The 15,550-nt window shown below is 44.1% G+C and overlaps 1 protein-coding gene across 3 annotated transcripts in view; it reads right to left on the bottom strand.

Moving 5' to 3' along the window:
* Window positions 1-15,550, bottom strand: part of AIG1 (androgen induced 1) — a 192,903-nt gene that overhangs the window by 13,909 nt on the left and 163,444 nt on the right. For 2 of the 3 annotated variants that reach the window (XM_073337498.2, XM_073337497.1), the window contains one exon: window positions 1,435-1,550. In XM_073337498.2, the coding sequence (XP_073193599.1) occupies window positions 1,435-1,550 (116 nt within the window). Of the gene's footprint in view, window positions 1-1,434; window positions 1,551-15,550 lie in introns of those variants that run through there. The other variant, XR_012158065.2, reaches the window with a different exon arrangement.

The raw sequence follows: 15,550 nt of genomic DNA, 5'->3' as shown, positions 1-15,550 counted from the left end.
TTTCCATGGGCCTCATCACATGATTTTCACAGAGTCATAGACTCCGAGACCAGAAGGGACCATTTTGGAAAAAAGACAAGTTGCTGTACTAAATCAGCCCACTGATTTATTAAGTCTGGTATCCTGCTGCTGTGTATTGTTCAGAGGAAAGTGAAAAAATACCCATAACACACCTAGCTAATTGTGCATTTTTTGGTAGAGGTGAAAAAAAAATCCTTCTTTTCCCCTAGAGAAATCAGTTTATGCCCCGATGCACGAGATTTGTTTATCTGTATCTCACCAAGCACAATTACAAATATTATTAACAATAAAATTATTCTGATCCTTTTGAAATCCAGCCACAAAATTTGACTCAGATCTCCTTGATTTTGGTTATTACATGATCACTGTGTGGGTGTAGTATCTATACATGGGTATAATGCCCCCTTTTTCCTTGGCCCATATAAAGGCAGGGAGCACTGAAGAGGTAGCACTTTTCAGACCCTATGTTGCTTTCGAACTAGTGGCCCCCTTTGGTTGGTGGAAAAAGTAGTATTCCTGAGTTCTGGAAGGAGCTGTATCCCGTTCTCTTAGGCTATGGGAAGGCTGTTGTGATGGAAAGCCTCAGAGGAAGGGAGTAGGAAGAGAGGTAAACAGGAGATCATAAAGGGCCTCAAGGGGGGGAGAGGGAGGGAGAGAGAGAGAGAGAGAGAGAGAGAGTATGTGCGCTCACGCGTGTGTGAAGGGGGATGGGGGGGGGACGGACAGACAGACTTTTTAACCAAACAAGGATGCGGGGGGGAGGGAGGAGGGGAGAAAGCCAGAATGACTAAATAATTGCAGGGTAAAAAAATAAAAAAAGTCCGATGGGTAAAGTTGCTCTGTCAGATAAGTCAGGTTTTTTTCAATTGGAAAACTCCCCAAAGACCAAGTTTAGTGTTGCTTATGCTTTCTTTACTTAAACATTTTCCCAAATATTTTCATTAGAAATAAATTACAGAATGTTTGGATTTCTGTAATTGATTTCTAACACAAGAATGAGTGAACTAAAAAAAAAGAAAAAGAAAAAAGCGTTATTTTTTCTGAAGGGGCTTAAAATGCTGTTGAAGGAAATCATTTGCCTATTCTCAATTTTTGTTTGATAGAATAAAAAACCCTAAGCAAGAAAACCAGGGTCCAAGAAAAACATTTAGTTTGAAAAAAGGTTGAAAAATGTAGCTTTGGAAAGATCACTGCTTACATGGGATTGTTCAACAAATTCCTGTTGTGTGAGGTTTGGCATATACTTTCTAAAAATATCAGCATCTGGGGAAGCCAGACAAAGCCCAGGTCTTGGACCAAACGAGACATGCAGTGGGAATCTGTTAGTGATTATATCCATAATGAAATATGTGCCCAAATTTAGCAGTACAAACCCCCAATACAATATGAAAACACAGCATGTACAGTCCTTACCATAATATATAGCCAACAGAGAAGGTGCATACTGCAGCCAGTCCACAGCTCCTGCTGGGATACTGATGATGTGTTGTTCTCATCTCGATTAATATAAAGGGCAAAACTGTTGTATGCTAAGAAAAAAACAAAACGCAACAGGAGAAAGCCAGGTGATACAAATGATTCTCATTGCATTTCAACACTTGTTCTACAACAGGAAACTTAATAGCAAAGACTTCTCATGAGAAAAACAAAATTCTGAGGTAATCTCTTTATAGGTATGGAAAAAGACAAAACCATGAGCATATAAAGCCGATCAAATTTAAACCCTATTACTTAAATTGGCCTTTTAATGCCTGATCACTGAGGGCAGTGTAGGAAATAGCGAGCAGAACATACACTTTGTTTTGCCTGAGGGTTGCAGTGAAGGATCATTTTGTGATTAAGGGACAGGACCTGGAACTAGGAGAACTGGATTGTACTCCCAGTTCTGCTCCACAATTGCTGTATGACCTTTGCCACATCACTTAGGTCAAATGTGTCCACTATTTTCGGATACCCAACTTCAGAATCTGATTGTTAGAGGCACAGAGCACCCACAACTCCAAGTGAATCAATGGAAGCTGCAAGTGTTTAGCACCTCTGAAACAGACCTAATGTGTCTCAATCTGGGGACCCAAAAATAGGGGTAAAACTAGGGATAATTACCTTTCTTACAGAGGTGTCATGAGTCTTAATTTGTTAATCTTGGTAAAATTAATTGATATCCTCAGATAAAAGGCACCAAGGCTAGCGTTCTAACAATGCCTATATAGCACCTGTTCATGTTTAGAAGGGACAGTCCTTATTTTATCATTCCACCTTATAGCTTTCTTGTGCTGCACCTTCCAAAATGATCTCCTCTTCCAATGAATATCAGCAGAGTGAAAAAGGGTGTCCTCCCCCTGGCCCAAAGCTATACATAACTCGATGTACAGATTTTAAAATGTTAGGTATGAAAATGTACAGAAATGAGGAGCAATTCCATCTCAAAATAAAGTTTTGGATTAAAACTTTCATTTTTGAACATACAGCTCAGGCAGAAGTGATCTTACTGGTGACTCCAGCAGAATACATTGCACTGAAGACCTGCCGTGGATCTGTACACCAATCTCCCACTGAGCTGAAGGAGAGGTCTACAGGTGTCAGGATTGCAGGAGCAGTCTAAATCACAAACCAGTTTCAATCCTTTCTTAATACTGGCTCAGGAATAAGACAAGAATGTTGTTGCTTATGGCCAAATTCTGCCAGCAGATGTGCATGTGCAGCCCTCATTTGTTGACTTCGGCAGAAGCTGCAGATTGAGGGCTGAATTTGGAATTTAATAATTACACTGTGAACGCCTTAAAATGTTAACCAGTATTATGGTGGGAGGGACAGAGATGCTAAAATCTATCTTTGTGGGGATAACAGGCCTTAATGAGATAAAACAGAACAGCCTTTCGTAGACCTACTCTTCTTTAACAACCATAACATTTTTTTTTATTTAGATGAGAAAGACAAAGACAATGGAAATTTCTCTGGCTCACAGATGTAACATAATCTGGATTGGATAAGTGTTCTGATTTTTCAATACACTAGTAATTAATGACTGGCATTTAGAGAATGTCAGGTGGATAATATAGCAGTTAGGAGAGCTTTCAATTTCTTCATCTTTTAACAGCTTGTTCCGCCCCCATCCCTTTAAACAATATAAATCAGCACCAAGGGAATGCAAGTATGTTTTACATGTGGTCTATTATAGTCGCACCCACTACTATCTTAAGGTCTATTAACTGTGAAAAACCTTCAGAGTGCACTGACATGGGTTTGCAGCAAAGCAACCCTAATGTTCACTTGGAGGTTTGGGGTCTATCTGTGAAACCCTTTAGATACAGTTCTGGTATCCAGCTTCATATGCCTGGGCTACTGTGGTGTAGCTGAAGCTGTGCAAACAACTCCAGCCCAGGCTCAATAATCTATTTTGGAACCAAGGGTCAGTAAATATGTTCGCCTCCAAAACCCCCTTGATTCTGTCCAAGTTATCAGTTCTTTCTGATCTGTTCACCAAGTCTTAATAAATAATAATGCATTGAAATCAGGTTTATAATGGATAATTATTTGTATTCTTGTAGCACTTAGAAGCCCCAACCATGAACCAGGACCCCGTTGTGGTAGATGTTGTACAAATAAAACAAAAAGACAGTCCCTGCCCCAAGGAGCTTACAACCTACGCATAAGATGTGAGAGAACAGGTGGATAGAGACAGATGAGAGACACCAAGGAAACAATGAGACAATATTTGTCAGCACACCAGCAGTCTAACTGTTGTCAAGTTTTTTTGTGTGGACCTCACAGCAAAGTAGAGTTTTAAGGAGGGGTTTGAAGGAAGTTTTGTGGATGCTTATGGGAGTGTCTCCCAAGCGTGAGGGGCAGCATGGGAGAAAGCACAAAGATCAATGTTTCTTTTGACACCAGGTAATAACAGTATGACACACAGGAATGTTGAACAAACTGATCTTTAGTTCTGGGCTCTAGCCCAGAGAGACATGGGTTAGCATTACATCAGGTTAGTAACTGTTACATGGCAGATGTCATTATCCCCAGTTCCAGTGGCTGCTGCTCCAGGTCTTCAGGATGGTCCTTAATTTTGAGGTACACAAATGAAAAAGGTCAGGGGAACTTCATTTTTTCCCTTGCACAGATACGTATGGCTCTGTAGTTCATCTGTGCCTTAATCATCTTTCATTTTGACTCCACTCTTTGGGCCTGTCTACACAGCAGGGAAAAACCCATGGCTGGCCCATGCCAGCCAACTCAAGCTCACGGGGTTTGGGCCGCGGGGCTGTTTCATTGCTGTGTAAACTTCTGGGCTCAGGCTGTACCCTGGGTTCTAGGACCCTGTGAGGTGGGAGGGTCCCAGAGCTCAGGCTCCAGCCCATGCCTGGAAGTCTAGGCAATGGTGAAACAGCCCTGCAGCCCGAGCCCCGCAAGCCCTACTTGGCTGGCATTGGCCAGCCATGGGTTTTTCTTCGCTGTGTAGACAGGCCCTTTGAATCTGTGCATTGACTCTCTCTCACTTGCTATATCAAGTTAAATCTTGTGGCCCTGTCTGCACCTCTGTCCCCACTTCTTCCTATTCCCCCTCTTGCTCTGCCACTCCCTGCTACCTTATTGCTCTGTTTTGTACGCTTCTCCCACTTTTGGACTTTCTGCCATGCTGCCCCTCTCAGCTGTGACTCACTCTCACACCTTGTCAGACAGGCAATCATCCTGACCTTAATTCAAATCATTCTTTAAAACACACTTTAGCTAAGCCTCCCACCTCAGCTAGAAGTATTGTGGTTCACACCTTAAAAAATGCAGTGCCAACTACTCTGGACATTAATGTATCTGTATTGTTTTGCACTTCTCTTTTTCACTCTAGTTTTAATGTAGTGGGGACCATGGCTATCACTGTGTTTTGTACAGCTCATAGCACTCTGTTGCCATCTAAACAAATAATACATAGCTACACAGTTTGGCAAAATTTAGAAGGAACATCCAGCTTATGGGCTGAGAACTTGTGCCTATCAGCTCTCGATCCAATGCGAATTAAAATGATCAGGTTGTAAACCTAAGAAAATAAAGCGTTTACCACAAAAATAATAGCATACCCTAAAGGGTGGTGTACTCTGCAAAATGGCTATGTAAAAATTAATGGCACAATTTTACTCAACAGATCTATTGCATAATAATAACAAAAAGCTTTTTCTGCTTTTTATCCCTGCTAACTCCGAAGAGCTGGCACTGCTCTCTGTGGGACTACAGGTTTTATTCCATCTTGTGCATCAGAGTTCTCCCCTAAGGCCTGATCTACACTTAAAATTGGATTGACCTAACTACGTCACTCAGGGCTGTGAAAAATGTCTCACCCTTAGGCTGTAGTTAGGTCAGCCTAACCCCTGGCAGCTAGGTTTGTTGGAAAAATTCTTCTGTTGACCTTGCTTCCACCTCTCAGAGAGATGGATTAATTACATCAATGGAAAAACCCCTTCCATCAGTGTAGGAAGTGTCTACACTATGGCCAACAGCATCACAGCTGCTTCACCGTATCCTTGCCATTCTAGCATAGAAATGCCCTAAGTTTCAGTTACATCTGTGCAAACCTACTGAAGGCAAAGAGGTTGCACAGGTGTCACTGAGGGTACAATTAAAAGAGAGTGGCGTTTCACAGATGTAACTAAGGGTAACTTGGCCTGCAGAACCTTTACTACTGGAAATAATGCAGAGAAAGCAAAACCTCAACTGTCAGAGCCCAGGCTGAGTTTGCAGGTCATCTTACATACGGAAATCACTGATGGATATTAAACACCAAACCTCACCACCTCACTCTTTTTAAAAAGACTGACTTTTTAACATGCTTATGTGAGCACAGACTGCAATAATTTTCCCTTACAGCTGCAAGGTGGAGCAATGCCCCTAACCACCGTACTCGCTTCTGAGAGAGACAGAGCTGTACTGAGACATATGCTAAAAATGCATATTTATTAATGCCTTTTTAAAGGATATTTTTAAAAGTTCTGCCCATCCCCCTCATGGGGGTTTGCTCTGCGTGTGTACATATGACCCTAGTGAAATTTTAGATGGAAAAAATCATATTACAAATAGGCACATCTGAACTGTCAGCCCAGCAAATTTAGACTTGATGTACTATACTTCCCACTTTTAGTTATATACTACTAGAGGTATTCAGAATAAAAGGTTTTATGCAAATCAGGTACATTAAGAATGAGTCTGTAATAGACTTTTTTAAAAAAATTAAATACTCTGGTGTTGAAAGCCTGATTACATTTTGCCTTCCCACCAGTCAGTACTGTTTTAACACTATTTTCATCAGTACCTTGCTTAACTTCCCATCCCCCGCACTCAAAATTGTGTTTTAAAATGAATTTTAGGTAGTTTTTAAAAAGATACTGGCTGAACTGTCAGACCTGCATATTAACATCTTCTTTCCTCAGGGCAGGTACAGCACCTAACATTGTAATGTAACCTTCCTCGCCAGTCTGACCCAATCCCAATCCTGAAATGATCACCTTGAGTCACTCTAGAAGTGAGAAGTTGGTTCAGTTCAACAGTCCATTTGTGCTTCTGAGATGCTCAGTAAGGGTGTGTAAGGGATGACTGCCACCCAAGCACCCCCTCATGGCCGGAAGTCACTCCCCAGGCATCCTGCCTCATTTTCTCCCCTTGGACTCCTCAAAAACTCCAGATCACAATCCAGAGTTAGTTAAAACACTCCCCTTTCTTGGGTCCAATTTATTTAAAGATACTGCACAAACTGGTCCTTCAGGCCTCAACCCCAGTTCAGCATCTCTCTCTATCTCTCTTCACCCCCTTGGTAAAGGGTTTCCAAATCTCCTTCATAAAGAAGAATCTCAGTTCACCATCTCCCAGGCTTTACCTGGCTGGAGTTCAGCCTTCAGGCACTGAATTCAAAACTGCCCTGGTCACAGGGTCTTTCTCCTGCCTTAGCAGGCTACTCCCAATCCTCCTAGCTGAGGCAACTCCCCTTGTCTCAGGTCTTCCATGCAGAAGCTTTTACTTATTCCCTGCAGTCTCTGACACAGCTTCTTGAGCCCCCCAACTTTGTGGGGACTTTTATGGGGGAATCAGCTGTCTTCTATTAGGCCCCATCAAAACAGTTGATGCAGTGCAGGTAGGCTTGAGAGGTCCTTTAGTAAATCAGGGTTGGCTGGCCCCAGGCCTCCAGCCCTTTAGGGCAAGCCATCCTGTTACAATCCCCCCTTAGAACCTTGCCCACCCCAGGGAAAGTTCTACCTTAGGGGATACTCTTCCCCTGTTCCTGCCCCCCAGGGGTGGCCAGGTCCCATGCACCCTTACAAGGAACTTGAGCTACCTACGCTTCCTTTGTTTTCCCCAAGGCTCACTGTTTGGGCACCCCACCTCCTTGCATGTGTTATCTGGGTTCTGACTTCATCCCCCTGGAACTCAGTTTGGGTTCCCAGTGTCTCCTGATCTCACACCTGCTTCCCAAGATTCCTCCCAGAGTCTTGCCAATCCTGATGCAAGCTTTCTGCCATACCTTGCAGGGGATCTCACAAAACTGGGTGACTGGGCAACAAAAGGGCAGATGAAATTCAGTGATGATAAATGCAAAGTAATGCACATTGGAAAACATAATCCCAGCTATACATATAAAATGATGGGGTCTAAAGTCGCTGTTACTACTCAAGAAAGAGATCTTGGAAACATTGTGGATAGTACTCTGAAAACATTTACTCAATGTGCAGTGGCAGTCAAGAAAGCAAACAGAATGTTAGAAACCACTGGGAAAGGGATCAATAATAAGACAGAAACTACAATGCTATTATATAAATCCATGGTAAGCCCACAATTTGAATACTGCTTGCAGTTCTGGTGTCCGATCTCAAAAAATATATATTAGAATTGGAAAAGGTACAGAGAAGGGCACCAAAAATTATTAAGAGTAGGGAACAGTTTCCATATGAGGAGAGATTAAAAGACTGGGACTTTTCAGATTGGAAAGGAGATGACTAAGAGGGGTGGGGGGCTATGATAGACGTCTATAGAATTATGAATGGTGTGGAGAAAATGCGTAAGGAAGTGTTACTTACTCCTTCTGATAACACAAGAACCAGGGGTCATCCAATGAAATTATTAGGCAGCAGGTTTAAAATGAACAAAAGGAAGCATTTCTTCACACAATGCACAGTCAACCTGTGGAATTAGATAAGTTCATGGAGGATAGGTCTATCAATGGCTACTAGCCAAAACGGTCAGGAATGCATCCCCATGCTCTGGGTGTCCCTAAGCCTTTGACTGAAAGAAGCTGGGAGTCGATGACAGGGGATAGATAACTTGATGATTGCCTGTTCTGTTCATTCCCTCTGAAGCACCTGGCATTGGCCAAAGTTGGAAGACAGGACACTGTGCTAGATGGACCATTGGTCTGATCCAGTATGGCTGTTCTTATGTTCTTCCTTCCTTTGCCCCTTGCCAGTCTGCTTCTCAGACTGCAAGCTCTCCAGCTCTCCATAATGAGTGAGTTCTCTCTCTTCTACAGTTGCCTCATGAATCTTGTCTAACTTGTCCCTCAGCCTCAGGGCCTGCTGCCTGACCTCCTCCGTAGCAGCTAGCTCCTGCCAATACTTCTCCCCTAAAGAGGTCAGGCTTTCTATATCCCTTTTTCTGGGTGTTGTGCTGCACATCTTGGCAGCCGTAAGAACTGCTCTCATGACTGCAACATTCACTTTTGCTGCAGCCTCTGTGGTCTCCCAAACACTAATCCGACCATGCCATTCTCTGGACATCTCTATGCTTTGATCACATTTCCTCATGGCCATTTCTGGCTATCACTGTGGCTATCACTGCTCCACTTGTTTTTCAGGGCTGACACACTGCTTCCCCCTTTACCTCTCTCTCTTTGACTCTCTCTTGGTCTGCTGGGCTTTTCCCTTCCCTTCCACCCCATTATCCCAGGTACAAACTCTTTTAATGCGCCCCACCTCTCCATATCAAACACTTGGGCAGATGGCCCCCACCCTTTTGTGCATCTGTTTCTTTCTTATTCATTCCCCACTAAAGTACTCAGACTGCTTCCTGGGGCACTCAAATCTTCTGTGCCCCGGTCTTCCACACTGGCAACACACAGAGATTACTCCTTTGCAGGTGGCAGTGGTCTTCCTGCCAGCACTGTTGGGTCCCAAAGCCTACTGTGTGACCCACTGTGATTTCTGTCGCTGCTCCTGCAGATCTGCCTGCATCCACTGCTGCTGTTCAGCCAAACAGCTTCCTCCATTTTGCTTTCCTAAGCTGCAGTGTCACCTTCCTTGATGGGAGGTACTCTTGTCAAATCTGCCGACTACCACCCACGCATCCCCTCGTGGCCTGGGCTTGGTCTGCAGGCACACTGCTTTAGTTTCCCTCCTCAAAAAGTCCAGATCACAATCTGAAGTTAGTTAAAACACTCCCCTTCTAGAGTCCATTTATTTAATCTTCAGGTACACACTGGCCCTCTAGGCCACAACTCTGCCAGGGTTCTGAGGCAGGACTTAGGGATCAAGCAGTTCAAGGTCAAATTTCCAGGCCAAGATCAGTAAAAGAGGTCAGAGTTGTGTCAAGGTTCTGGATCCAGAGCAAGTGTCAGAATTCAAGTCAGAGCCCAAGTCCATGCTGGGAATTCAGGAGAAGAGGAACAGAGAAGCAAAATCAGTTGTGGCAGCTCGCTGGGGATGAGTGTTGTTTCCTGGATGCTTCCTGGTATGCCCCATGGGCTTATATGGGGCCAAAAGACCAATCAGAAGCCTCAAAAGCAACTGCCAATTGGGTCTCTTGGGAAGGATTTCCCATACATGTACATCCACTGCAGTTTGTGGGTCATGGGAAGCAGCCAGATTACAGTTGCCACCAAGTGGTAGTGTGAGGTTGTCAATTGCCTAGTTTCTCTGCCAACCCAGGTTTGAGTCCCACTGATCTTTACAAAGCCTGGTTCAGAGTGTCTCTCTCTCCTCCCACCCAACACTTGATAGGAAGTCCACAGCACTCCTTCCCAGAGCAGGATCTCAGATCACCAATTCGTAGGTGTTGCTTGGATGGTGCTCAGCCTTCAGGCTCTGACTTCCAAACTCCCCGGTGCCAGGGTCTTCCTCCTGACGTAGAAGGCTACTCCCAGTCCTCCTAGCCAAGGCAACTCCCCTGGTCTCCAAGCCTTCCCTGCAGAAAGCTTTCCTCAGTCTCTGCCACAGCTTCTCTCTTCCCTTTACTGGGAGAATCAACTGTCCCTCATCAGGCCCCATCAAGGCTATTAGCACAACACAGGTGGGCTGGAACAGTTCCTTCAGTACTCAGGGTTGCCTGGCTCCAGGCCTCCAGCCCTTAATGGCAAACCACACTGTTACAGGGTGCAAGTTCTGATGGTGTTTCTTGTCATGTAGTTACCTGTTCACCAGGAAATGGCCTGAAACCAACATGTGATTTCACATTAGTCACTAAAGAGCAATCAGATGATGATGATTTTTATTACTGGCTCAGGCTAGATTCAAAACTAAAGATCTGAGTTTTTGATACAGTCTCCCACAGTATTCTTGCCAGCAAGTTAAAGAAGTATGGATTGGATGAATGGACTATAAGGTAGATAGAAAGCTGGCTAGATTGTTGGGCTCAACAGATAGTGATCAACAGCTTGATGTCTAGTTGGCAGTTGGTATCAAGCAGAGTGCCCAAGGGGTTGGTCCTAGGGCTGGTTTTGTTCAACATCTTTATTAATGATCTGGATGATGGAATGAATTGCACCCTCAGCAAGCTCGCAGATGACACTAAGATGGGGGGAGAGGTAGATATGCTGGAGGGTAGGGATAGGGTCCAGAATGATCTAGATAAATTGGAGGATTGGGCCAAAAGAAATCTGATGAGGTTCAACAAGGACAAGTGCAGAGTCCTGCACTTAGGAAGGAAGAATCCCATGCACTGATACAGGCTGGGGACCGACTGGCTAAGCAGCAGTTCTGCAGCAAAGGACCTGGGGATTACAGCGGATAAGAAGCTGGATATGAGTCAGCAGTGTGCCCTTATTGCCAAGAAGGCTAACAGCATATTGGGCTGTATTAGTGGGAGCATTGCCAGCAGACCGAGGGAAGTGATTATTCCCCTCTCTTCGGCACTGGTGAGGCCACACCTGGAGTATCGCGTCCAGGTTTGGTCCCCCCACTACAGAAAGTATGTGGACAAATTGGAGAGAGTCCAATGGAAGGCAACAAAAATGAGTAAGGGTCTGGGGCACATGATTTACAAGGACAGGCTGAGGGAACTGGGGTTATTTAGTCTGCAGAAGAGAAGAGTGAGGGGAGATTTGATAGCAGCCTTCAATTACCTGAAGGAGGGTTCCAAAGAGGTTGGAGCTCGGCTGTTCTCAGTGGTGGTAGATGACAGAACAAGAAACAATGGTCTCAGGTTGTAGTGGGGGAGGTCTAGGTTGGATATTAGGAAACACTATTTCACTAGGAGGGTGGTGAAACACTGGAATGCGTTACCTAGGGAGGTGGTGGAATCTCCTTCCTTAGAGGTTTTTAAGGCCTGGCTTGACAAAGCCCTGGCTGGGATGATTTAGTGGATGTTGCACCTGCTTTGAGCAGCGGATTAGACTAGATGACCTCCTGAGGTCTCTTCCTACCCTAATATTCTATGAGTCTATCTAAAGGTGAAAGATTATTTTAGTTCAGTGGAAATCCCATGAGCCATCCTGTCTTGTTAGCAAAAGGGTTTAATTATGACAGGTATATAGCAGAGTGTTAATACTTAGTACAAGCCAATAAAGTGATGAAAAAGGAAGTTTAATGGCTTTGATATCAGAAATAAATCTTTTGTCACAACAGACTGTGAGGGTCTGAAGTATTGGCTTCTCCACAGAATAATAAGGTTGAATGATTCTACAAAAATTAATGAGTAATTATGTTTCTGTCCTGTGATGACAATATGTAGGTATCCATGGATACTATATAAAACTATGAAGAGCTGCAGTCCTTCATGAGCGATAAGTGATGCAGCAGACCGACAGAAGTGCAGGAAACAGAACGTTATGGAATATTGTGAGAGGCCAGCATTACATGCTGAGGCTCTAGGTGCTGCTGTGATAGCAGCCTGGCCTTGGCTTGCATTCCTGAGCCTCCAGTACCCACCACACTAGGTCCCTCCTGAAACCTGACCCTCATCCTTCCATTCCAATTATCATATTACAGGTAGCATTTCTATATATGCAACAGACACTTTCATGCTTAATCAGAACACTTGCTTCTAAAGCGTTTCATTTCTGAAAATGAGACTTATGCAAATCATCAGGCTACAGCACATCGTCTAGACTTACCATCTTGTGCTGTGATCCCATCAGATCCCACAAGATAAGCAATACTGAGCCAGGGCAGTGCTTGAATGGGAGACCTCTAAGGGTATGTCTTCGCTGCAGTTGGGAGTGAGCCTCCCAGCCTGGGCAGATGGACTTGCACTAGCAGGACTCAAGCTCTGATGCTAAAAATAGCCATGTGGATGTTCCAAACCAGGATCTTCACCCCAGCTGAGCTCGAGAGCTCAAATTCCAGCCTGAACTGGAACATCCACGTTGCTAGGGCAAGTCAGACTGGGAGATTCGCTGTCAGCTGCAGTGTAGCCATACCGGAGCTACACTGAGGTGCTGCAGCAAATGTTTGCTGTGATTCAACTGCTAGCGCTCTTCCTTCTCAGCCAACACTGAATAATGCTCCAGAATGGTACTAGTAAGGGAGGTCAGAGGTGTTGTCTTTTGAATAAGAAACAAAACTGAGATCCTGACCACTTAGGGTCATTGAAGATACAATCTCATGACACATTCTGTAAGGGCACGAGAACTCCTGGGGTGGGGTGAGCTTCCCTTATGGGCATCCTATTATCCATTAACAGGGTTTAATGCCTCCCTCTGAAGCATCTGGTACTGGTCAGAGACAGGATATTGGACTAGATGGACTATTGGTCTGTGTGGGGCAATTCCTACATTCCTAACCTTGGTGTCCTGACCAAATTCCAATATTATTCTGCTTTTCTAAATTTCTCTCTGCCATTTCTATCAGATATGGCATTATCCTTCACTTTCTGTTCTAAATTCTCATGTAGTTGTGTGCTGTTAAACAGCTGCTGCATTTCAGAGTGGGTGAAGCAATCCATGTCCCTCCCTTCCCTACTCCCACTGGCATGTAAAACATTGTGAGATTAAAGGTGTTGTAGAAATGAAAAATATTATTAGCAAAATAACCTACTACTTTCCACTACATTTAAAATCTCTGCCAGTGTGCTTACCTTAGCAATGGATAATGACATACAATATCTAAAAATTGCCACAATAGCAGGCAGCCACACTTGTAGCATAATAGCTCTCCATAATAATGGAGCAAAAAGAAAAGGAGTACTTGTGGCACCTTAGAGACTAACTAATTTATTTGAGCATAAGCTTTCGTGAGCTACAGCTCACTTCATTGGATGCATACTGTGGAAAATACAGAAGATGTTTTTATACATACAAACCATGAAAAAATGGGTGTTTACCACTACAAAAGGTTTTCTCTCTCCCCACCCCACTCTCCTGCTGGTAATAGCTTATCTAAAGTGATCACTCTCCTTACAATGTGTATAATAATCAAGGTGGGTCATTTCCAGCACAAATCCAGGGTTTAACAAGAACCCCTGAGCAACAGTGTGTGGGGGGGTATTAGGAAAAAACAAGAGGAAATAGGTTACCTTGCATAATGACTTAGCCACTCCCAGTCTCTATTCAAGACTAAGTTAATTGTATCCAATTTGCAAATGAATTCCAATTCAACAGTCTCTCGCTGGAGTCTGGTTTTGAAGTTTTTCTGTTGTAATATCGCAACTTTCATGTCTGTAATCGCATGACCACAGAGATTGAAGTGTTCTCCGACTGGTTTATGAATGTTATAATTCTTGACATCTGATTTGTGTCCATTTATTCTTTTACATAGAGACTGTCCAGTTTGACCAATGTACTTGGCAGAGGGGCATTGCTGGCACATGATGGCATATATCACATTGGTAGATGTGCAGATGAACGAGCCTCTGATAGTGTGGCTGATGTTATTAGGCCCTGTGATGGTGTCCCCTGAATAGATATGTGGGCACAGTTGGCAATGGGCTTTGTTGCAAGGATAGGTTCCTGGGTTAGTGATTCTGTTGTGTGGTATGTGGTTGCTGGTGAGTATTCGCTTCAGGTTGCGGGGCTGTCTGTAGGCAAGGACTGGCCTGTCTCCCAAGATTTGTGAGAGTGTTGGGTCATCCTTCAGGATAGGTTGTAGATCTTTAATAATGTGTTGGAGGGGTTTTAGTTGGGGGCTGAAGGTTACGGCTAGTGGTGTTCTGTTATTTTCTTTGTTAGGCCTGTCCTGTAGTAGGTGACTTCTGGGAACTCTTCTGGCTCTATCAATCTGTTTCTTCACTTCTGCAGGTGGGTACTGTAGTTGTAAGAATGCTTGATAGAGATCTTGTAGGTGTTTATCTCTGTCTGAGGGGTTGGAACAAATACAGTTGTATCGCAGAGCTTGGCTGTAGACAATGGATCGTGTGGTGTGGTCAGGGTGAAAGCTGGAGGCATGTAGGTAGGAATAGCCGTCAGTAGGTTTCTGGTATAGGGTGGTGTTTATGTGACCATTGTTTATTAGCACTGTAGTGTCCAGGAAGTGGATTTCCTTTGTGGACTGGACCAGGCTGAGGTTGATGATGGGATGGAAATTGTTGAAATCATGGTGGAATTCCTCAAGGGCTTCTTTTCCATGGGTCCAGATGATGAAGATGTCATCAATATAGCGCAAGTAGAGTAGGGGTGTTAGGGGACGAGAGCTGAGGAAGCGTTGTTCTAAGTCAGCCATAAAAATGTTGGCATACTGTGGGGCCATGCGGGTACCCATAGCAGTGCCGCTGATTTGAAGGTATACATTGTCCCCAAATGTAAAATAGTTATGGGTAAGGACAAAGTCACAAAGTTCAGCCACCAGGTTAGCCGTGACATTATGAGGGATAGTGTTCTTAACGGCTTGTAGTCCACCTTGGTGTGGAATGTTGGTGTAGAGGGCTTCTACATCCATAGTGGCCAGGATGGTATTATCAGGAAGATCACCGATGGATTGTAGTTTCCTCAGGAAGTCAGTGGTGTCTCGAAGTAGCTGGGAGTGCTGGTAGCATAAGGCCTGAGGAGGGAGACTACATAGCCAGAGAATCTTGCTGTCAGGGTGCCAATGCCTGAGATGATGGGGCGCCTAGGATTTCCAGGTTTATGGATCTTGAGTAGTAGATACAATATCCTAGGTTGAGGTTCCAGTGGTGTGTCTGTGCGGATTTGATCTTGTGCTTTTTCAGGGAGTTTCTTGAGCAAATGCTGTAGTTTCTTTTGGTAACTCTCAGTGGGATCAGAGGGTAATGGCTTGTAGAAAGTGGTGTTGGAGAGCTGCCGAGCAGCCTCTTGTTCATATTCCGACCTATTAATGATGACAACAGCACCTCCTTTGTCAGCCTTTTTGATTATGATGTCAGAGTTGTTTCTGAGGCTGTAGATGGCATTGTG

This window comes from Lepidochelys kempii, chromosome 3 (genome assembly GCF_965140285.1).
Source record: "Lepidochelys kempii isolate rLepKem1 chromosome 3, rLepKem1.hap1, whole genome shotgun sequence".
NCBI lineage: Eukaryota > Metazoa > Chordata > Testudines > Cheloniidae > Lepidochelys > Lepidochelys kempii.
This window is presented reverse-complemented; position numbering and strand designations above follow the sequence as displayed.